Consider the following 22,725-nt stretch of genomic DNA (forward strand, 5'->3'; position numbering starts at 1 on the left):
CCTTAGTTCCGGGAAAGTACATTCCCCAGTCTTGGACCAGCCCCTAGAGAAAGTTCTGTCTCCTGTACAGATGAGCTTTATTGTTATCGTTGAGCGTTTCATTGTGGCAGAGGTATGTAGTTGTCCCAGAGCTTTAGATGGTCTTGTTATCCTTGGTACTGCCCATGAAGTGCATTGAAGATAAGAACTGAGACCTTGAACACGATTGGATAATCTATGGGAAGCCGGTATAGAGAACAGTGGACAAGTCTGATGCGCTTATGGAAGTTCAGCTTCATCCAGCTGTTCTTCATCCAAGAGCTAATCTCATCCAAGCACTGGGTGGTAGTGTTCATATGCATGTTAAAGGCACTTGAGTACATGTTGTTTGATCAGTTCACCAGTGGTAGCCTGTAGATGTTGAAAAGGACTGGGGAAAGAGTTGATCCTTGTGGAACTCTACAAGTATCAGGCAGCAATTCTGCCCCATTTGCTTCTTGGGCTCCTTTGCATATACTGAGAGGCAAAGTGCCCCTTCCCTGGGTGGGTGAACAGCAGATTTCTCAGCAGCTTTTCAACTCAATAATTCACAAGAACAGAGGAAGAAAATGTATCTTCTTCTTCCTACTTGCCCCAGCTCTCTTCAGGTTGCAACTTCCCAAGAAGTATTTCTTTTCAATGGGTCTACTCTAGTTCTTCTTCTAACACACTTGCCTCATTGCTTCCTCTGGCCACTCTGATTCTACACATTGCTTCTGCACGTGTCAGTCTCTCTCCTTTGGAAGAAGGAGGGTAGAGTTCCAGGTCCTCCTTCCATCCTTTATAATTTTTCATTGATATTTATCTTTTCAGAGCAAGTCAGGATGCCACCAGTCTCAGATCAATGATTCTCATCATGATATCTGAAGTGGTGGGAATAATCCCCTGAGAAATAAGTACACAAACCACAGCAAGGCAATTTGCCTTAGAGAACGTTGAAGCTACGAGGCCATAAAGCTATCAATAGTGTTCACAGAACAGCAGATGGTATCCAGGAACTGATTGTGAATCTAGATGACAATACAGGAAGTGCTTCCCTTTCATGAAAATAATCATGCTATTCTGACTAATTGCCCTCAGCCCATGCAAAGGCCCTGTAGGATCCTCAAACTGTTATGAGATCTGGAGACCCCTTTTCATGAGTGAGCCCCTGGTTACCACCTTGGTCTGAAATTCTACTGTCCTTGTGGAAGTTGGTGCATCTCAGGAAGATCAGTGCAATAGAAAGCAGGAGGCCAAACTTCAGAAAACATCAATGTATCATCATAATAGACAATTCTAGCGGTGAGTGTATTATAGCCCCCTGACCAGGGGCTATGCCATTCGCATCAATGAATATATCCAAAATATTAATCTTGTTTATAAACTTAGCTACACTGGATTTCAGTAAACACACTTTATTCTGAGGACATGGGTTGATCTGCCTGCTCCCAATCAATACCCACCAAATCACTCCTGAAAACCCACATGTCATTTGAGAGCTTTGCCACTGACTTCAATAAAAGCAGGACTGATAAACTCTTTTGGCCAGGAACTTTTTCCAAGTTCATATATTCATTTTTAAAACACTTTGGAGCACTGTGCCTATCCATGGTACTATGTAAGCAATTAATTACAATATTTGATACATTTTCCATATGGATTTGTGTCAGTCACATCTCATTAAGTAATGGATAGGTATATTGTCTGTATAATAAATATGTGCTGGGCTTTCACATTAGACAGAGAGGACTGGATGACTGGGGCAGTGATGGATGTCACGGAATCTAAGAGAGGGAAATATGCGTTTGTAAGTTGCGTGTTGCACTCAGTCTGATTATTTGGATGATAGAATTATAATTGTTGTCACTTAAAAAAAAAAAGATCTTCAGGACATCCAGAAAGTGTTTGAAATCATTGCTCATCTTCCTGATGTGTTTAATTTCAGAATTCAATACCAAAATCTTTTTCCCCCTCTAGGAATCCGACAGCAGCAATTATAATAAAATGCTGCAAAACTTTTCTGGGTGTTCATGCCTCAGACCTATACAAATCTATACTTTGACTTCTGGTTGGAATTGGTTCTGCACATGCCTTTGTGCCACATGAACCAGGCAAAATTTTTATGAGGCATTATTTTTTTCCCTCCAACTGTTCTTGCATTTCAGCTGTAAATATATATATATCCGACACTGATATATATATATATTAATTCTTGGCTCCTAATATCAGTGAGCTAAAAACTCTCCCAAAGAATCTGTTTTAGGCTGAAATTTCAGAACCAGAAATGAATTAAAAAATATATATGGGAAAAAAATCAGCTGAGTAAAGGAATAGTACATTTAGTGCAAATAAAATAACCAGTTTGTGATGTATCAGAGGGGTAGCCGTGTTAGTCTGAATCTGTAAAAAGCAACAGAGGGTCCTGTGGCACCTTTAAGACTAACAGAAGTATTGGGAGCATAAGCTTTCGTGGGTAAGAACCTCACTTCTTCAGATGCAAGTTTGTGAGGGTGGCATGTAAAGAGGAAACAAAATAATGGTATTTAAATTGCATTTCTGAAGGAGAAATTTCTGCTAAAAGCCATGTTCACTCTTTCAGGTGGAAAGGCTACAAACTGGGAAGGAGGTATTCGTGTGCCAGGTCTTCTTCACTGGCCAGGAGTGGTACAGGCGGGTGTCCATATTGATGAGCCTACAAGTAACATGGATATATTCCCAACAGTTGTTAAACTTGCAGGGATACCATTACCCAAAGACAGGTATGGTATACATTTTCTTGTATTCGCCACAGTATTTTTCATGGACCCTTTCTTCTCTTTGCTAGCTTTTATGTCTGTATTTAGTGGGAGAGAAGCATGGAAAAAGTCTGGATTTGAAATTTCATTATTTTACCATTGTTTACAATAGTAAAATGTCTTTTTCATAGCACTGTTGTGGTATATTTTATAGCCATGTTGTGCATGAAGACAAAATCTTTTGGACTGCCTTTTCTGAACTAGTTCATATAATTAATTTCCATCTCCTCTTGGGTGATCCCTTGGTGAGTCCTAGTTCCAGCCTCTCAACAACCCTATAGACTAATCCTGCACCACTGATATCCATGGGTGCTTTGTCCATGGAGGTAGTGTGACCTCCTTTGTAAAGTGCTTTGAGATCTATGGATGGACAGTTCTGTAAAAGAGCTAGGCATTGTTCAATGAGTGCAGGATCAGTCTCCATGTTCTAGATCATCCTCCTACTCTTTGCCTTTAAACCCTCACCTCCCTTATCCTTCACAAAACATTTCGAAAAATTGTACAAAATAATGAGTAGCTCTGTAAGAAACAGTCCTCTTCCTGCAGTTTTATAGGGTGAGACCAATGGGGCATTCAAAGAAATTAAATGGATCAGCAGAATTTTTAGAACAGATAAAAGAAAATGGCCCTTATGCAGAGTATTGCAAATATATGAAGGTCACTTCTATGGAGCACATTGTGATCTGAGTTAAGTCACTGTAATGCATTGACTTTTATGGAGTTACTCTGTCTTTACACCAGTAACAGAGGTAGAATCTTCCTCTAAGGCAGAGGTTCCCAAACTTGGTCCGTGGCTTGTTCAGGGTAAGCCCCTGGTGGGCTGCGAGATGCTTTGTTTACCTGAGTGTCTGCAGGTACGGCTACTCGCAGCTCCCAGTGGCCGCGGTTCACCGTTCCCAGCCAATGGAAACTGCAGGAAGTTGTTGGAAAAGCTTATTGGAGAATACCCCTTACGTGTCTCCACCCAGGCTAAAAATGGTTTACTTTTCCAAGGATAAGCTGAGGATCAAAGGGGGATGCTAAAGTTTACAGGAACCCAGGCCTTGAAAAGGGAGGGGGGTTGGATGAGCTAAGGGGGTCTGCCCAGAGAGTGTCAATGAGAGCTGAAAGGCACGCAAGGAGACACACAGAGATGAAGAAAATATGTTGCAAGCACGACAGTCTGCTTCTCCCAGCCAGAGATAGGGGTTAGGTGGGATGAGAAGAATTTACACCAAGAAAGAAAGATTAAGGGTTAGGTAAGGGAAAATATATATATATTTATTGTGACAAAGTTCCTCCTCTATCTTGGTGGGTCCTGCACTTACTGGCGGATTTTCTTGCCTCAGAGATTCACCATGTGGGTTGGGGGAACAGCCCAGAGACCTTCCCCTCTGGAAGAACCCACAGGCCAGGTCAATTGGGAGGTTTGGGGGGGAAACCGGGCCCACCCTCTACTCTGGGTTCCAGCCCAGGGCCCTGTGGATTGCAGCTGTCTATAGTGCCTCCTGTAACAGCTGCATGACAGCTACAACTCCCTGAGCTACTTCCCCATGGCCTCCTCCAAACACCTTCCTTATTCTCACCACAGGACCTTCCTCCTGGTGTCTGATAACGCTTGTACTCCTCAGTCCTCCAGCAGCACACCCTTACCCTCTCACTCTCAGCTCCTTGCGCCTCTTCCTCCTAGCTCCTCACACTCACACCACAAACTGAAGTGAGTTCCTTTTAAAACCCAGGTGCCCTGATTAGCCTGCCTTAATTGATTCTAGCAGCTTCTTCTTAATTGGCTCCAGGTGTCCTAATTAGCCTGCCTGCCTTAACTGGTTCTAGCAGGTTCCTGATTACTCTAGTGCAGCCCCTGCTCTGGTCACTCAGAGAACAGAAAACTACTCATCCAGTGACCAGTATATTTGCCCTCTACCAGACTCCTGTACCCCACTGGTCTGGGTCTGTCACAATATATATAGACCTTCACTATTTTTACCCTTCACTCAGTGTGCTATGTACCTATGGGTGAAAGAATAAATAATACTTTGTTTTGAAGAAGCTGTTTTCAAGTCATTAATCGGCCACTGTCTCAGGCTCCCGCTGGAAAAGGCTTACGGGTGCCAAATTCAGTTGGGCCTGTCAGGTTAATACCGTTGGGAGACAGGGAGGCTGCAGGCCAGAGATCAAGTCTAAGGGTTATTGGACCATGTGGTTCCACCCAGAGTGAGGTGCAGGAAGCAAAGCCTGTCACTTGAGAGCGATAGAAAGGGTCCTAAATCTTAGCTCACCCAATAACTTTGACACAAGGTATTGTGAAAGATGAAACCAGAAATTAAAATATCTTACGTGAAAGTCTCCCACCATCCTGTAACTTCTCTGTGACCCAGTTGCCACTAATGCTGTCCTTGGTCAAGGGATGAAAGAACTAATACCCTGGCTGTCACTTCTAGGGCACATGAGACTTCAAGGCTGCTAAATATTTTGCTCATCCAACTTCTCCGTAATGTTGAAAACAGTATGTTCTAATTTCCCTTCTTGGTTACGAGAGTTAGGTTTAATTAGTTTGTGTTCCTGCCTTTCTTTTGATCAGTTCATAGGTGCTAATATACAGTTCCAAAGCTGTTGTGTCCTTTCCTAAATATACTCAGTAAATCATCAGCAGTGAAGAGGCTCTTTTTTTGAAGTTCTGGAGAAATACTGATCTGTCTTCTGGTGCTTAATTTGGTCATGTAAAATGAAAATGTGCACCTGCTTAACTAAACTCAGTGCAGCTTTCCTTCTGGACCTCCTTGGAGGTCCTAGGCAAAATAATAAATACAAATAATAAAATAAAGCAAAATAAGACAAAGTAATTCAGAGTTAATACATCAGGCAGATGTATTATGATTATTTATTATTAGGCCAAATGGGACGCTTCTAAGAATAAGAATGAATGAGAGTGGCAGAATCTGGATCCAAATATATAAATTGCTTTAAACTTCAGGAAATCCTATCCCGGTTGAAATCAGTGGGAGTTTTGCCTGTGATTCCAAAGGGGCCAGGGTCTGACCCCATATTTTCTTCTTGGACTCTTAAAATGAACCTTTGCTTATTGAAATCACGCATAATAAATTGATAGCCATTTCTCAGATCATTCATTGCCATGAACCTAATCAGTGCAAATATCCTCCTGCAGAATTCCAGAGCAAAATGAGAAACATTTTTTGGAAGCTGCAAAATTTGGTTCCCAAGATCAAGTGTGAATGTCTGCTGTACTGAAGTTCTGGGCTAGATTGTGTCACTAGGGCATGGCCTTTACTAAGGAGAAGCATGTTGCTGCATTGTCTCAAGACAATTCCAGAGAAGGAAATGTGGTTCAGGGAGTCACAATTCCCTCCCTGCTCTCCCTTTGCTCCTCAGGGAAAGTAATTTGCTGCTGGCCTATAGCACAAATAAATTAATACTCTGATAACATGCCATATGAGCTCTGTTATGAGTTCTGTTGGCTGGTGTGTTGATGGGGCAGATTAAAATCTCTATCCATTCCCCACCTGTCCCCCGTTATTCTCCCCTATCTGCCCAGGCTAGTTGACTTGTAGCACCTCAACTCCTGTGCGTTTAAACTCAAGGCCAAGCTAGCTTTCTGAAGGGGCATATTTCCCCATATGCACCTGCACAGTCATGCAGCCCAAAACATCTTAGCCATCTGAGATTGTTGGAGTTTATTAGTATTCATTTATACCGTTTATCTGACACTCTCAGTGAAATGATGTTCAAAATTAATTATGACTTTCAAAGTGAAAAAAAATGTAATTTTTTTCCATGGGAAAAATAGGAAGGAACATCACAACTGGCATCCAGAACTACTTTATGAAGTGACTATTTTTAACTGTCCATTAAAACTCAAATTAGATAGCTGCAGAATTAGTTCATCATATGTTTAGAATATTCAAGCTACTTTGAGTTCAATAAAGAAGGGTCACTTTTTAATTTTACATGGCAAAAATGAGCAGCAGCTGATACGCCAGACTGGTATTTCTTCACAGCTGCAGTGAAGAGACACTCTGCTGCTGATGATTTATTGAGTGCTTGTAGAAACAGAGAAGACAGGTATAGGATATGAAAAATTACAGGCTTGCCCCAGGACATCCATTACAAACAATCACTCTGTCAGATCCTTGGTGGTCTTGATGTGTGCAGATTTTATGGACATAGATCTCATGCTCTCTGAGTGGACACTAAGCCCCTAGGAATGTTTTTGTTTTGTTTTGTTTTGTTTTTCCTCTTTTCCTGTGATGCCCCCCTCCCTCACCAGTTTCTCTGCTTTAACCTCTGCCATCAAATTGCTTTGTTGCCACCACAGTCCTTCTAGGTGAAGAGAAGTGGAAAGAACTACATGCCATAATTACTGCTCCACAATAGCTCAAAACAGTTTATTGTGACTAGCCTGAAGCACCCCAGCGGCTGGATCACTCAGCAGCAGCCCTCTGAACTCTCTCCAGCAAAAAAAGCCAACAAATAGGTTTAGATCTGGGGGAAGATACACGTCAGAGAGGAAGACCCAAAAATGAGGTTCTAGGAGGGGAAAGATAGCAGAGACCACCCCCTTCTGACTGTAGGCAGCAGGCCCTGGGGGATTAAGTAGAAAAGGGATTAAGTAGAAAAGAAACACACATCCTTAGCAAAGAGGCTGGAGGGGGAGGGTAGCAGAGGCACCTTCTTCTCCTATCCTCATCCTTGCAGCAGCCAAAAAATAGAAAAGGAACCGAATAAGGAGATTTTCACCCATGTGCAATGAGTTACCTCTGAGTCTGCCTACATTTGATGAGTCGTTCCTGGGTTCCCTCTGAGGCCATGTTTACACTAGCATTTATGTTGGCAAAACTTCTGTCGTGAAGGGGTATGAAAAGGTCCTGCAACCTGTGTCTGTTTCTATGATAGTCAGCCCCTGTTCCAGCCTATCTCTGCTCCTATCTCAACGAGCTATCGCATGACTCTCATTCCATGAATCAGACCGGAGGACCCTAGGGGGTAGGAAAGGAGTTTCTAATTTTATCAGACACTTCCTAGTCAGGGAGTGATATCAAAAATGGAACCCAAAGTGGAGGCCAGGGACAACATTGTGGTAGAAGCCTCAGTATCTTCTCCCTCCTCATTAGCTAGGAGTGAGTACTGAGCTCACCATGGTGGTGGTCCATGATTTTCAAACTTTTCTCTTCAGTTTCTGGCCAGTAGGTTTAATTTTCCAGCTAGTAATTACCTGGCAATTTTTTCAAGCATTGGTTTTAATAACAGGGAATTACATAATTAAAATTTACATAGAAGCTTAAAAGTTCAGCTGTTTTAAAAACTATTTTTACAGGATGTCCTTCAAAAAGCTGAAAGAATAATAGCCTTGCTGATCTATGTATGTGCGTGAATTAATCTCTTTTAAAAACTGTTGTCAAACTTGTAATTCACACAATGCCAAAACCGTGTATTGTGATTATTTTTTTCCTGTCAGTTCATTCTAGCGACTTGATAGCTTAATGAATGGAAACAGTCATGTTTTGCTGATTATATAACTCCTTTCCCATCTAAATGGATGGATTCCTTCAAAGCATGATCAGATATGTCCAGCAGCTGTTAGAGAACTATTTTTATTTGGTGACCATGCAGTTAATCCCTTAACATGTATTCTGAAAATAATTCATTTCAACTTTGGAATCATTGCATTCATATTTAGTTCAGCATATAGAATACATTCAGGTAGTGCCCTGGAAGTTACTTTAATGAATGTCCCTAGCCATAAAAGCTAGGGACATTGGGCAGAGTCAATGGCATGTGATGAAGATTTCATTTACCTGTCCCACAGCTACCACAGCAAATCTACGTTTTTAAGCAGCATTAATGGCTATACGTGTTTGTGTATCTAGAGGCCTGTGTTCCAGAAATTTACTCACATACAGCTCAACTATTTCCAGACCAAAAATAGAGAGAATGGGGTGGGAAAGCCAACTATCCACAAAAAGCAAAAGGCAATATTAACGTTCCTGTGAATAATGTAGAACTCAAGGAGAAAAAACGCCAGTAGGTTTTGCTCCAAATTCACCAATTTGTTGTGTCCCTTCAAGTCATGAAAATAAGGCTAGCTCTAACACTTCAGCCTTCATGGTGGAATGGCACTTGCACTATTAAGAAATGGAAATGCATAGTTAGTTTTTTCTCAGCCAGGAAAGGCTTGGGTTATTCTCCCTGACTTTGAAATGCTTTCTTATTCAGAATTATTGATGGACATGATCTGATGCCCTTGCTTCAAGGGAAAATTCTCCGATCCGAGCATGAATTTCTCTTCCATTACTGTAATGCATATTTAAATGCAGTGCGCTGGCATCCAGGAAACAGTAAGTAAACTTGCCTGTTCACATATTAAATATTTCATATAATTTTTATTGCAACTTGAAAAGAATCAGAAAAAAGCCTCAGGCTATGGTTACAAATAAATTGCTTAAAGTACTGGGGTTTTTTCTTCATCTTTTTTATACCTTTCTCCTTTTTTATCCAGAAAACACATCTATCTACACAGCCAATTTATTATTTGACATTAATTTGATGCTGCACAACAAAGTTTTATATCAACACAGTGCTGAGACCTACAGTGACTGAATATATTTTCTAAATTTTTATTTGTTTAGAGCAGAGTTTCTGATACATGATGTTACATTTGAGTCAGGGCCAGATATTACTTTTTAAATAAAATTTACAGCTAATAGGAATGTTTGCTGGACATCTTAGTGGGTATTATGCCAACTGGACAATTTTTACTATTGAAAGCAGCAAAGTATTAAGGAACCACTGGGACAAAGTCACAAATCCCAAGTGAATTATTAGACTTTTCATGCTTTTATGAACACTATAATTGTGCTTTGAAGGCCAAGGAACTAAACATTGCTCACTGATCTATTTCTTTTTATCAGCTAAGTTTTCATGGTGGCAGATGCCGTACTAACGTCAACCTGTTGCCCTTCCTATAAAAATCCCTGTGCTGAAGGAGTCGCTTTCTCATTTAGGTGACAATATGCAGTGCTTGTCCCAGGTCAGTTGACACTCATGGTGACAAATTATAAAAAGGCTTCAGAATGTTGACATGACACAAACCTTTTGCACTGGGCATCACCATGCATGCTGTCAATTTCAATGCTTTTCAGCAGGTTTGTTAGCCTGTCAGGAGAAGTGTATTTAAGACTCTGATTCGTAAACCTCAAATAATTTGGAGGTTTGGTATGAATAATCATCTATACATCTTATCCCAAACTTTCCATAATCACCTTGGATTGCATATGGGGATGAAAATCCTGGAAGATGACAGGATTGATGCAATTAAAAACAGATATCAAGATGCTACACATGTAAGTAAGGCTTTAGGAAAGAAATGCATGAAGTGTTGTATTTGAGAACAAGTACACGATCATGTAACAAAAGGGTATTGTAATGCTTAATCATGCAACATGAAGATGTGATTATACCATTTAGGTACAGCACCGCATCCAGGGCAGGGTATAACTGCACCACCCTACGGGGAGCAGGGGACGCGGTGTGTTTCTCAGAATTCCCAGGTCTGTAGGGGTTGTTTTCTCACTACCACATGTGATGCTGTATGGAATATGTGGGACACTTTATGATATTGCTGATACCAATATTATAAATTTGTAATGAATCATGCCAGATATCTCGTGTGAGATATCTGCAAAAATTTTATAATTTGCCAAGTCTTTTTAATATGTTTGTATCACCTTTGTATTATGAGTTATAGATATATAAGGTATATCTGTATTTCCAAACTTGTGCTGTGCATCTGGGCGACACCCCCAGACAGATTGGCGGCAGCACTGCCCAGCTTGCTTTATGGCCCATCAAGGGACATCAGCTGTACAGCGAACAAATTGAAAGGGTCAGGGGCTACACCTTATGACTCAGCAAGGCATGCAGGGGCATGCATATGGACAGAACTCTAAGGCTTCCAGAGGGTTGCCAACTTTCTAATTGCACAAAACTGAACACCCTTGCTCCACCCCTTCCCCGCCCCTTCCCCAAGGCCCCGCCTCTGCCCCACCCCTTCTCTGAGCCTCGCCCCCACTCACTCGCTTACTCTTCCCCACCTTCACTCACTCGCTCATTTTCACCAGGCTGGAGCAGGGAGTTGGGGTGTAAGAGGGGGTGAGGACTCTATCTGGGGGTGTGGGCTCCAGGATGGGGCCAGGAGCAGGTGTGGGGTGCGGGCTCTGGGTGGGAGTTTGGGTGAGGGAGGGAGTTCAGGGCTGGGGCAGGGGGTTAGGATGCGGGAGGGGATGCAGGCTGCGGGTGGTGCTTACCCTCAGATGGCTCCCGGAAGTGGCCGGCATGTCCCTTGGCTCCTAGACAGCCAATGGGAGCTGCAGAGCTGGCGCTCAGGGTGGGGGCAACACACAGAGCCCCCCTGACCATCCCTCTGCCTAGGGGCCGCAGGGACGTGTCGCCACTTCTGGGGAGCCATGTGGAGCCAGGTAGGGAGCCTGTTAGCCCCACGCCAACCGGACTTTTAATGGTGCAGTCAGCGGTGCTGACTGGAGCCACCAGGGTGCCTTTTTGACTGGGTATTCCAGTCAAAAACTGGACATCTGGCAACCCTAGGCTTCCAGGCTATGTGCTGGGTAGCTTGTGTTTGAAACAAAGAAAATACATCGTGCATGGCAAAACCCTATAAAAGGCAGCTGCATCTTCTCCATTTTGTCTTCAGTCCTACTTCTTGTCTTCAGTCCTGCTTCTTGCCTCTGGAGGAACTTCGCTACAAACTGAAGCTCTGTACAAAGGACTGAATGACCCATCCAAACTGTGGATGTATTCCAGAGGGACTTTCAAGCCACCAAACTCACCAATACTGTTAAGAACCTGGTATATGGCCTATGAAGTCTTTGTATGTATGTGGTTGCGTTACCATTTAACAACTCTCTTCTTGTTCTTTCTTTGTAATAAACCTTTAGTTTTAGACACTAAAGGATTGGCTGGCAGCGTGGTATTTTGGATAAGATCCAACCTAATATTGACCGGGCAAGGTGGCTGGCCCTTTGGGGTCAGAAAAACATTTTGTATAGTGAGCAGAGTTTTAAAATAACTTTTCACTCTACTGGACCTAGGTGCTGATTGGGAGCCAGAGAACTGGAATGCAATAAAGGGGCTGTGTGATTTCTTTTCTTTTCTTGATGACCAGTGTGGGGATCAGAAGTACTGTTTGTGACTGGTTGGGGAGTTTAACTTCCCTTCACTGTATTTCACCAGGACAAAGCTGTTCTGCATCCTTTTACAAACCTGTTTCTGAGGTCCACCAAAACCAAGCCATTTGGCTGTGTTTTCTTTTTAAAACCCCATTGTCAACCAAGAGAAGCTAGGTTCCATACCCTATCTAGAGTATTGCTAGTCTATTGTGCTATTTTATATTGAGGTTCTTATACTGAGCCCACTACTGTGGTGTCGGAGTGGCTCTTACTAGTGTGTTACATGATTTGACTAGAATCTGCCATATGTGGTTCTCTTCTTTTTTCCTGTCCTCTCCCCAGGGAGAAAATTGTGTTTGGATTCTTTTATATTTCTTTTTAAATTATTGTTTGTTCTTATTTAGATAAGACTAAGGCATTAGGAGTTAAAGTGTTTTGTAGGCTTTGGGAGCCAATGTAAGAGGAATGTAATTTCCATGCAGTGCCTGTCAAGGTGGATCAGATTATGCATTGAGACATGTTATGCTTTAACTGAAAATCTGACCATCTCTTTGCTAGGGTTCTGGCAGAATCAATGGCCTGCCTTCATACTGTTTCCATCTTAGAAAGCTGCAGGGCTGCTACCAGTTCTGATCACACGTTTACATAGCACCTTTCTCGATGTGGCATCTAGGTCTGATGCTCACTTTGGGAGGGCAGTACAGCAATCCTTGTTTAATTAGAACTCCTCAGCCCACCTTCTTGGGGTTTGTAATGGTAACTAGACTCTGACAAATGGGAATATGCAGAGATCATCTTTAAGAAGAAAGGCTGATTTGCAGTAACTGTGGTTCGTTGACAGTGTTGGCTGTCAACATATTCACGCTAACTGCTGACCATCCCTATTGCACTCTAGGACTCTGAGGTTTAATATAAGGAACTGAGGTGGTTGAGGGTTGGGGAACGCACGGCCCATTATAAACTTGGTTCTGAACATTCAGTACTACAAAGGGCTTTTGTAGAAGCTCCTGAATCTCAGTGATGCTGGAGGGCTCTGCCCACACGTATTAATATTCTGAAGCTACACATTTGAAAAATTCTAATTCCAGGTATTTAACCTGTCTTTTTGCCTAATTAGATGTCATCTTAAGTGCTCGGGATCCTAAATCATTAAACATTTACACTTTAAAAGATCATAATCAATGACAATGTAATTTCTGCTTTTAAAGACTAAAACATCTAAGGTTTTGTATAATGTTCTGGTCACTGTATATGCCAGAATATGCTCTGGCCTAATTTAACTTGATCAAATGCTATAGTTCTGCTGATGCTAACAGACTGGTACTTTTGTACTGTGGATTGCTCTTCTCTGTTAAAGTTACAATTTACATAAAGAAATACTGTAAAAAATGTCAAGAGCTGCTGCTCTGGAACTTTACTGGCATAAGAATTAGTGCTATTAAAAATGCATCACTATGACAACGTAATTATAAGGAGAGCATTCATCAAATAAAGAGTGTATTTCTGGTCGCATGGTAATGTTGCATGTTGCAAACTCAGAGGCCTATTCTCCTCTCATTGTGACCATCATTCCATTACTATAAGTGGGAAATACACTGCACATGCTGTGCAGTAAATTCCTGTGTGCCTTGTAAACATTCTGGAATACAACACAGCACAGTATATATTACAAAGAAATAACAATCCTAATGGGGTTTTTTTGCACTATAAGTAAAAATCTGTTGATAAATGTCAAGCTGATTGCACTAGCAACAGTTCAGCTTCTCTATTACAAATCAGGGTTTTAGTAGTACAAAGGAAACTGCTACTTTTAGACAAAGAAGAGGAAGGAGGGGAAACGTAAGCTTCATTTTTGTGTTTAGTAGAAATGTTTACTGACTTATCTAGGATGAACTAGATCAACTTCTTATTTTTTACTAGACAATAAATTAAACCAGCACATTTACGGCTTTCTTGCCCTCTCCCCCTACTCCATAGTAGGTTGCTTCCAGTACCAAAACTGTGAGTGTCAATATGAATATTTTTAAGGGCCTTGCCATGGCAAATTAAACTGAAATAAAATGCCAATAAAATCAAAACAGTGCATCATGAAAACATAAATGACTGATAGAAAGGGGAATACAATTCACTGAGATATATTAATCTGCATAGACAGAGGGGAAGAATCTACTAATCTCAGTGCTGCATTACCTCTAGTACTGAGACACAGGATAAAGGGAGAATAACACCCAAGTTATGAGTTTTATAAATGAAATTATTAGCAGCTCTCATTACAAGAACAACCACACATCAAAAACAATGGATTGATCCTTTTTGTGAAAAATACTGATTCTAAACCTTGTTCTTTTAACTTTGTGATGTAATTTAGAAATGCCTTTGAGAATTCTTACTCATCAGTTCACTTGGGACACCCACAACCTCAATGGGAGAGGCTGAGGTTGTCTGGCACAGAGTGCCCCATGCTGCTTCACACATTATGGACCATATTACTACCAAAGGCCACACTATTATTGTCCCTTCAAAGGCCATCTGGTTGGTCAGATGACATTGGATATTACAGGTTCAGAGCAATGGTCAAGGAGCATCCTTGTCAAACTTCTTGCTAGTCAGTCTTTGCCTACTCATCCAACCATGGCAAGGCCCTTAAAAATATTCATTTCTGGGATGTATTAGCCACAGTGTAAGCAAGACACAAGAAGCATTTCTTCCATCTGCTTAGCACTGATAAGGCCTCTAATGGAGTACAGTAACTCCTCACTTAACGTTGTAGTTATGTTCCTGAAAAATGCGACTTTAAACAAAACGATGCTAAGCAAATCCAATTTCCCCATAAGATTTAATGTAAATGAGGGGGTTAGGTTCCAGGGAAATTTTTTTCACCAGACAAAAGACTATATATATAGTGTGTATATATGTACACATATACACACACACACAGTATAAGTTTTAAACAAACAATTTAATACTGGTACACAGCGATGATGATTGTGAAGCTGGGTTGAGGTGGTGAAGTCAGAGGGTGGGATATTTCCCAGGTAATGCCTTACTGCTAAATGATGAACTAGCATTTGGCTGAGCCCCCAAGGGTTAACTCGTTGTTAATGTAGCCTCACTCTACAAGGCAGCAGGCATGGAGGGAGGGGAGAGAGCATAGCAGACAGAGACAGAGACACACACCGTATGTGTGAGAGACAGAGATGCACATTTCCCCTTTAAGTAACTGACCCCAGTCTTAAGTACACTGCCTTGTTACTTAGATCAGCTTGTTGAGACCGCAGCTGCTGCCTGAAAGCTCCCTCCATCCTGAACCCTGTCGTGTGTACCCCCTGCTCTATGGAAATGGGGTAAACGGGGTGCAGGAGCAGGGGGGAGGGGGACACCCTGACATTAGCCCCCGACTTCCCCCCTCCCCCTGTACAGCAAGCAGGAGTGTCTGGGAGCAGCTCCAAGGCAGAGGGCAGGAGCAGCACATGGCAGTGGGGGGAGGGACAGCTGAATGCCAGCAATTGCTAGCCTGCTGGGCAGCTGCTACACAGGGAACTTAGGGGAGCGGGGAGGTGATAGGGGGAGCTGATAGGAGGGCTGCCAGTCAACCCTGATTCCAAGTCCCCACCAGCTAGCTCCAACAGGCTGCTCTTCCTGCAAGCAGTGGACAAAGCAGGCGGTTGCCAAACGACATTAGAAGGGAGCATTGCGCAACTTTAAACAACGTAGCAACGTAGTAACGAAACAGCGTTAACTGGGACGACTTTAAGTGAGGAGTTACTGTACTGTGTCCAGTTCTGGGCACAACACTTTGGAGAATGTCGAGAGGAGAGCAACACAGAGGTCTAGAAACATGACCTACAAGGAAAGATTGAAAAAACCTGGGTGGTTTAGTTTGGAGAAGACTAAATACATCTTCAAATACATAAATTCAAGTCTTCAAGTTTATAGAGAGGAGGGTGATAAATTGTTCTCCTTATCCATGGAGGAGAGGACAAGAAGTAATGGGCTTAAATTGCAGCCAGGGAGATTTAGGTTAGACATTATGCAAAACTTCCTAACTGTAAGTTAGTTAAGCACTGGAACAAATTACCTAGGAAGGCTATGGAATCTCTGTCATTAGAAATGTTTTAAAACAAGTTAGGGCTTATCTAGACTGGCAAATTTCTGTGCAGTAAAGCAGATTTTTGCGCTCAAACTGCAGACGTGTACACACTGCCAAGCCACTTTGTGCGCAGAAATGCCTCAGTTGCAGCGCTGCAAAAAAACCAGCTCGACAAGAGTCGTAAGGCTATTTGCACAGAGGCTCCAGGGCTCTATTGCCAGTGTAGACATCTGATTGCTTTCTGTGCTGTAATTGGTCTCTGGAGCTGTCCCATAATGCCTCAAATGACCGTTCTGCTCATTATTTTGAACTCAGCTGCCCTGGAGACATGCGCCCCTCCTCTTTCAAAGCACCGTTTCTGACAGCCATTGAGTGCTGTGCTGATTTGCTCCGGGACACAAAGCAAACCATTAATGTGGAATGCTCGTGCTGTTGAACACAGAGGCAGGTGTGTGTGTGTGTCTGTGTGTGAGAGAGAGAGAGATTGCTGTGCAGAGAGCCCAGGGCAGGAGGCGGGGGCTGATGTCGGGGTTTCCCCCTCCCCCTGCGTCAGGACAGGTTGCTTCCTGCTGCTGTCTAAACTTACAAGACAGCATGCTGAGACACTCTCTGTCCCCCCAAAATACTGTCTCTCTCCCCCTTCCATACACACACACTCTCCCAGTCACACTCTTCCCCCCCACACACACTTCAATTGGAAAGCAGCTGACAATGTAGTAGGATGTCCATGGAACAATGGGATTGGAAACCTGCATCATGCGACACTGTGCCTGTCCCATGAGGCATCGCAAATCCTTCCCAAAGCACCCTACGGACAGTTGCACAGTGGGATAACTACCCACAGTGCGCTCCTATCTTTGCTGTTGCAAGAGCTGCTAATGTGGATGCGCTCCAGCGTCATGAGCACAGTGTGGATACGCAACAGCGGTTTAATTCCAGCGTTTTAATAAAAGTGGTATAACTTGTGGTGCAGAAACTTGCCAGAGTAGACATACCCTTAGACAAATACCTGTCAGGGATGGTCTAGATAATACTTAGTCCTACCTCTGTGCAGGAGACTAAACTAGATGACCCCTTGAGATCCCATCCAATCCTACATTTCTATGAGTTACAGAAATAAAAATGAGTAAAGAATCTACTTTAAAGAAAAAGTTCAAGATTGTAAAGATCTGACTGTCTGGTTTAATACCCCTTAAAGGGGCTTGATCTTCCAAGGGTGGATGTTCAGCACTTTCTGAAAATCAGGCCCCCTTTATGGTGTGTCTTGCTAAGAAAACTAAAATTGAGGCATCCAAAATTACTAGTCACTCTTAAATCCATGGACAATGATTCATATTGAAATAGGGTTTTTTTAAGATGGGAGAATATCAGACTTTTTAAAATTGTTGCAACCACATTGTGCACTCTGTTGCCTGCTTTAAAATTTTGTAACCCTAGGCTGCCAGAGATGGTTATACAGTGCTATTCAGTATGTAGCACATTCACTTTAAAAGCCACAGGATAAGCGGTGAAAATGAGCCAGAAGTAATTAGGCTGCTGTTCTGGAAATGACAATATCTATTCTACTCTGTTACTGGCTAAAAGGTTTGCCTTGTGAATATAGCTGGTTGAGGAACAGAATCAAAAATGTCCACCCATCCCTTGTTTTGAAATTTCAACATTTGAAAAAATTAAATGAGTCCTAGTGAATTTCTGCATCTTGGAATATACTGCAGTAATAAAAATGAATTCCATCAATGTCACCCACTAGGAGTCGGATCTTTAAATGTTTATATAGTAGTCAGTGCCAACAACTGTGGTCCAGAGTATCCCACTTTGTATGATATTCCATGAGAGCTATTTAGTCCTCCTAAAGGAGAGGAGTCTTCCTACTCATTGTTTATTTCAATTTTTTGCTCAGCACACAGTATTTTCCTCTATGCACTTAGTCTATCTTTACTCAAAGTGCAGGATTATTTCAGCTAATGACAGTGGATTTTTTTTTTGTTGAGACCTGAGGTTAAAAAATACAGAAGATTTTGCAGTTGACAGGTGTCAGACAGATCATTTTTTTTTTAAAGAAACTTGTTTAGGTTTTACTGCACTATTTTTTTTAAAGCTATGAAAAGAATTTAGGCCAAAATCTGTTCTCAGTTACCCAGGTGTAATTTAAAATCAGTGAAGATAAGAACGGCCATACTGGGTCAGACCAATGGTTCATCTAGCCCAGTATCCTGTCTTCCAACAGTGCCCAATGCCAGGTGCTTCAGAGGGAATGAACAGAACAGGTAATCATCAAGTGATCCATCCCCTGTCTCCCATTCCCAGCTTCTGGCAAACAGAGGCTAGGGACACCATCTCTGCCAATCCTGGCTAATAGCCATTGATGGACCTATCTTCCATGAACTTATCTAGTTCTTTTTTGAGATGTATGATTAGGGAAGAATTTTACCTCTTGTGAAAACTAGTAGAGAAATCAGACTTGTTTCTGAAGATGAAAATGTGCATAAAAGAGGCACAATCTGCAATTTCCCCAGTTTCCCAAGACTGATATGAAATTGTACATTCTAACCCTTATTTTAATTAACAGGGTTGAAAATTATTCATGGTATTGCGGTTTAGTTTAAAATGTAGCCATATCAATTTGTGACTCAGCATTTAAATAAAATAAATAAAACTAAAGAATGCCAAACTTGTGTACAAAATTGTCCCGAGAGCAGTTAAGCATGTGAGTAAGTGCTGGTAGATATTGAAAACTGGGAAATGGCTATGTAATTCTGTAGAATCAATCTGAAACGGTTCTTCCTGTTATAAATGTACATGTGGGAGGGTGGCTGAGGCTAGAGTGGCAACAGCAGTTGTAGAAACAATAATTTCTGTCTGAGGAGATGTTTTCGAACTAAAGTAGTTGGCAACACATCTTCCTCTCTAATTCTGCTCTCCGCAAATATTTTTGGCTTAATTTTAAAAACGTAGTACCCTCATACATCCACAGAACAAATGAACAATTATTTTATTTAAAATGAAGGGGGTAAGGGGTAAATATCTATTGAGATCTTCCAAAGAGGCTTTCCCATGTCCTCTTGTGGAAGAAATGATACTGATAAGAAGATTTGTTCATTGTGCTGCTTCCTTTACGGTGAATGAATGCTATTGCAGCTTCATATGTGAAATGTCAAATGTGTCACTATACATCACATTAGACCGATAAGCTTTGCCTTGGCTTTGTTTTTGTCTTTCTCTTACTTGCTTTGCTGAAGACTTTTTCATATCAATATTGTTTACCTTTTCTTACATGAAAAAAGGTAATCACCGACTATTAGTGATTAATCAAGACTCCTATTGCTACTGAGAACCCCGGCACCTACTTACAAATACAAAAGAGGATACAATCATCTATTTAGCTGTTTTGGTCCAGGAAGTGAACATTTCCTTTAACACACTTCAAAAGAAGTGACTATCATACAGTATGATAGCTTGTCTACACCACGCAGCTTTTAGCGACAAGGCAGTGTCGACACAGCCTTGTCACTAAAAGTTAGTGTGTGTAAATGTTCTTTGTTGGTTTGTCAGCACTTTTGCTGATAAAATACTTCCAGCCCTGCAAGCAGCATCAGCTTTGTCGGCAGGAGAGTGCTCCTGCTGACAAAGCCACATTCACACTGCCACTTGCATCGGCAAAACTTTTGTCTTTCATGGGGGGGCTTTTTAAGTACTCGTGAAAGACAAAAGCTTTGTCGACAACTTCGCAGTGTAGACATACTCCAGCTGTTGCCAGGTAAACCTTTTGTTTTCATACCATAAAAACAGATCTCTTTAAATTCATCCTCCTAGCACACCAACCTCATCTCTTCCTTCAGTAAAGGAAGTCAAACAGGTGGCATTGTATGAGAGGGAGAGGGAGAGAGAGCGTGCAAGTGCAAACCAAAGAAAAATAATCAAAGCAACAAATTTCTCCATTTCCTTTAAAAGCTTTGCTTTCTGGTTAGAACAAGAGTAGTGAAACTGATTTAAGAACCTACCAGTGAAAGAGCATGGTGGATGTCTCTTGACGCTGACATTCTATTCCCATACTCTCCTTGTGATCATACTACAGTACTTTTTCCTCAGACAAAAATTGCAGCCATAACTGATCAGTCTCTTGAATCCAAGACATCCTGACCTAAATTAGTAATGTTCTTAGTGAATAGGAAAAAGTTGACAGGTTTGAATGATTATATAAAACAAAGACATTTTAAAGAGGCTAATTTAGTACAATTTAAACGTCAACGTGAATGGGTTTCTGTCAGGAACAGTACCATATATTTGTGGTAGTAAAACAGTCTTGAGGGTTCTGACCTATAGAATTTACATCTATGCCTTGGACAGAAAAAGGATATAAACTAGGGCAGCTTTCTGTTTTTAAAGATACCATCCATTTGGAAGGTTGGCAGCAGACACAATGAAAGTAAATAATAATCAATATAAAAAAGTAGACAAAAATTATGTTCCAACCTTCAAAAGTGGATGTCTGCTCACAAAATCACTTTAAAAGGGGGGGGGGCTCTTTAAAAATCTCCAGAGCAGTGCACTTCCAAAGATAGCTTCAGTTCAGTGCTAGATTTGAGCCTGCAGCATCCTGCATATTCAGAACATTGCACTGATTCATTCTAATTTTAAAATTGGATTCAAATGACATACGCTGTCTTAGGCAATGTGCTTCAAAGAAAGGAGTTACTTCATATGCATCCTGCCTAGTATATAAAGTGTGCCAGACCACTTGGTTCCTCTTTCTCCCACAAAGTGCTTGTTTCTCAGGAAAAAAATCACTGAAAACATGATTGCCTGGAGTTGGCTAATGTATCATTACCTCATTAAGAACACTGTCCTGGAGGAGAGAGTACCATAAAAGCATCAGAATGAAAAAAGAACTGTGTGGAAAATAAGGTTTCTAATCAGTGCTATGGACTCAGATTCAGAATGACTGGGTAAGTTACAGACCAGGATACTCTGCTTTCACTTACTGGCCACAACAGACATGCACATATCTAGTGCAGGAAAATAACCACCCTGCCCACAGCAGGCAGATAGTGTCCCTCGACCTCCCCTTCTTCTCCTAGCACAGGCAGCTATTTTTCTTCCTCTGCTTCTGCCAGGGCAGGCACTCACTCTTCCCACCCCCTCTTACATCTTGGTCTAGGTGCTGTATGAGGCCCTCACAACATAATTTATTACATTTTCCTCCTATATCTTGGTTAATTATGTAAAACTTCAATACTTAAAAAACTTTTTAAAAGCTTCTATTTATTCTAACTCCTTTGACTTTTTCTCCTTACTGAAAAAGTATGAAAATCTGCCTGCAAACAGAAAAGCGGGGCTAAATTTAGTAAACAAATTGTTTGCTTTCAGCTCTTAACTAGAAATACAAAGTCCATGAGATCAGACGAAGCAACAGATTGTGACTTTTTACAAATGTATTCTTTATTCAAAACTTTCAAATAAAAAAAAAAAAATTCTTGGACTGCAGATCAGTCCTGAGTTTGTTCCTTGATTCTATGAGTAGAACTTAGATTTGGGGTTCCAGTGCAAATACATATTTGAACTTTATTCTCCAGGACTACATTGCTGTTTCTCTTACCCCACCAGAATGGCATTCGGGGCCCAGGATACAATGGCAGTGTTGCAGAGGAAAGCTGCACCAAGTTGCACCCTAAAGGCTCATAAACCAAAAGACAAATAAAAGGAGTCCATTATTTATGATTTAAAAAAAAATTCTCGGGAATTTTAAGCCAGTCTCATGACTTTTTTGAGTCTTGACTCATGATTTTTGAATGCTAGGGGTTGGAAACACTGCAGTGGAGGAAGTCCAAAGCCTTTTACCCTGAGTCAATGTTAATCCTCCAAACACACATGAGAATATTTCTGCTCTTTACAGCTGATTTAGAGTTAACTCTTCATTTTGTGAGCAGAGATGTTTCTGGTGTTACACACACTTGGTACAATCTGAAGTCATTGAGGTAGAATTCCTGTTGACTCCAGTGGCAGCTTTGCCTGTATGAGGACTTTAAGATCAGGATAATTTTGTTATCCAGAATCTCCTCATTGTCTTCATCTTCACTGGCCAGTCCAGTGTATTGAGACTTCCCCAGACACCTAGACATTTCACTTCTTTATATAATTGTGATTCTTATGAGAGTTGAGATGATTCTCGGACATTTCCTTTTATTCCTTTCTTTATCCTCTTAGCTCGTGAGCCAGGGAAAAATTACTTAGGTGGTACCTATTCATAGAGGTACCTGAGTATGCCAATTAATCATTTGCTAAAGCTACTAAAACACTAAGATATACAAACACAAGGTAAAAACATACAGCAAGAAAAATAGAAAATGAACCAAAGTTATATGTAATCACTTCATACACAAGAGTATTTTGAGCCTAGATCTGCAAAATTAAATGAGATGGAAATTCCAGGAAAATAATTGTATGCAAAGAAATCTAACTAAATGCAGAAATCATGGCACATTTCTCCTGAGAAAATGTCTTGCTGCTGCTAGCTTGTTAAGTGGATTCATTGTCTGTCTCTGATCTATCATTCATGTTTATATCGCCCATCTAAATTCCCCCTGCAGTTTCTTTTGGGTGAGATTCTTCATTTCTAGCATGCAGAGTGGCACCTTAAAATACATATTAATTAATGTTTTAA

General features: G+C 41.4%; 1 protein-coding gene across 1 annotated transcript in view; it reads left to right on the plus strand.

Annotated features, from left to right (window-relative positions):
* LOC113406050 (steryl-sulfatase-like) overlaps positions 1-22,725 on the plus strand; it is a 99,548-nt gene that overhangs the window by 51,417 nt on the left and 25,406 nt on the right. The window contains exons 4-5 of the mRNA XM_026648245.1: positions 2,600-2,759; positions 9,006-9,127. Coding sequence (XP_026504030.1) covers positions 2,600-2,759; positions 9,006-9,127 — 282 coding nt within the window. The remainder of the gene's footprint in view (positions 1-2,599; positions 2,760-9,005; positions 9,128-22,725) is intronic.

The sequence above is a fragment of the Terrapene carolina genome, unplaced genomic scaffold, assembly GCF_002925995.2.
Source record: "Terrapene carolina triunguis isolate 2854851 unplaced genomic scaffold, T_m_triunguis-2.0 Scaffold22, whole genome shotgun sequence".
Taxonomy (NCBI): Eukaryota; Metazoa; Chordata; order Testudines; family Emydidae; genus Terrapene; species Terrapene triunguis.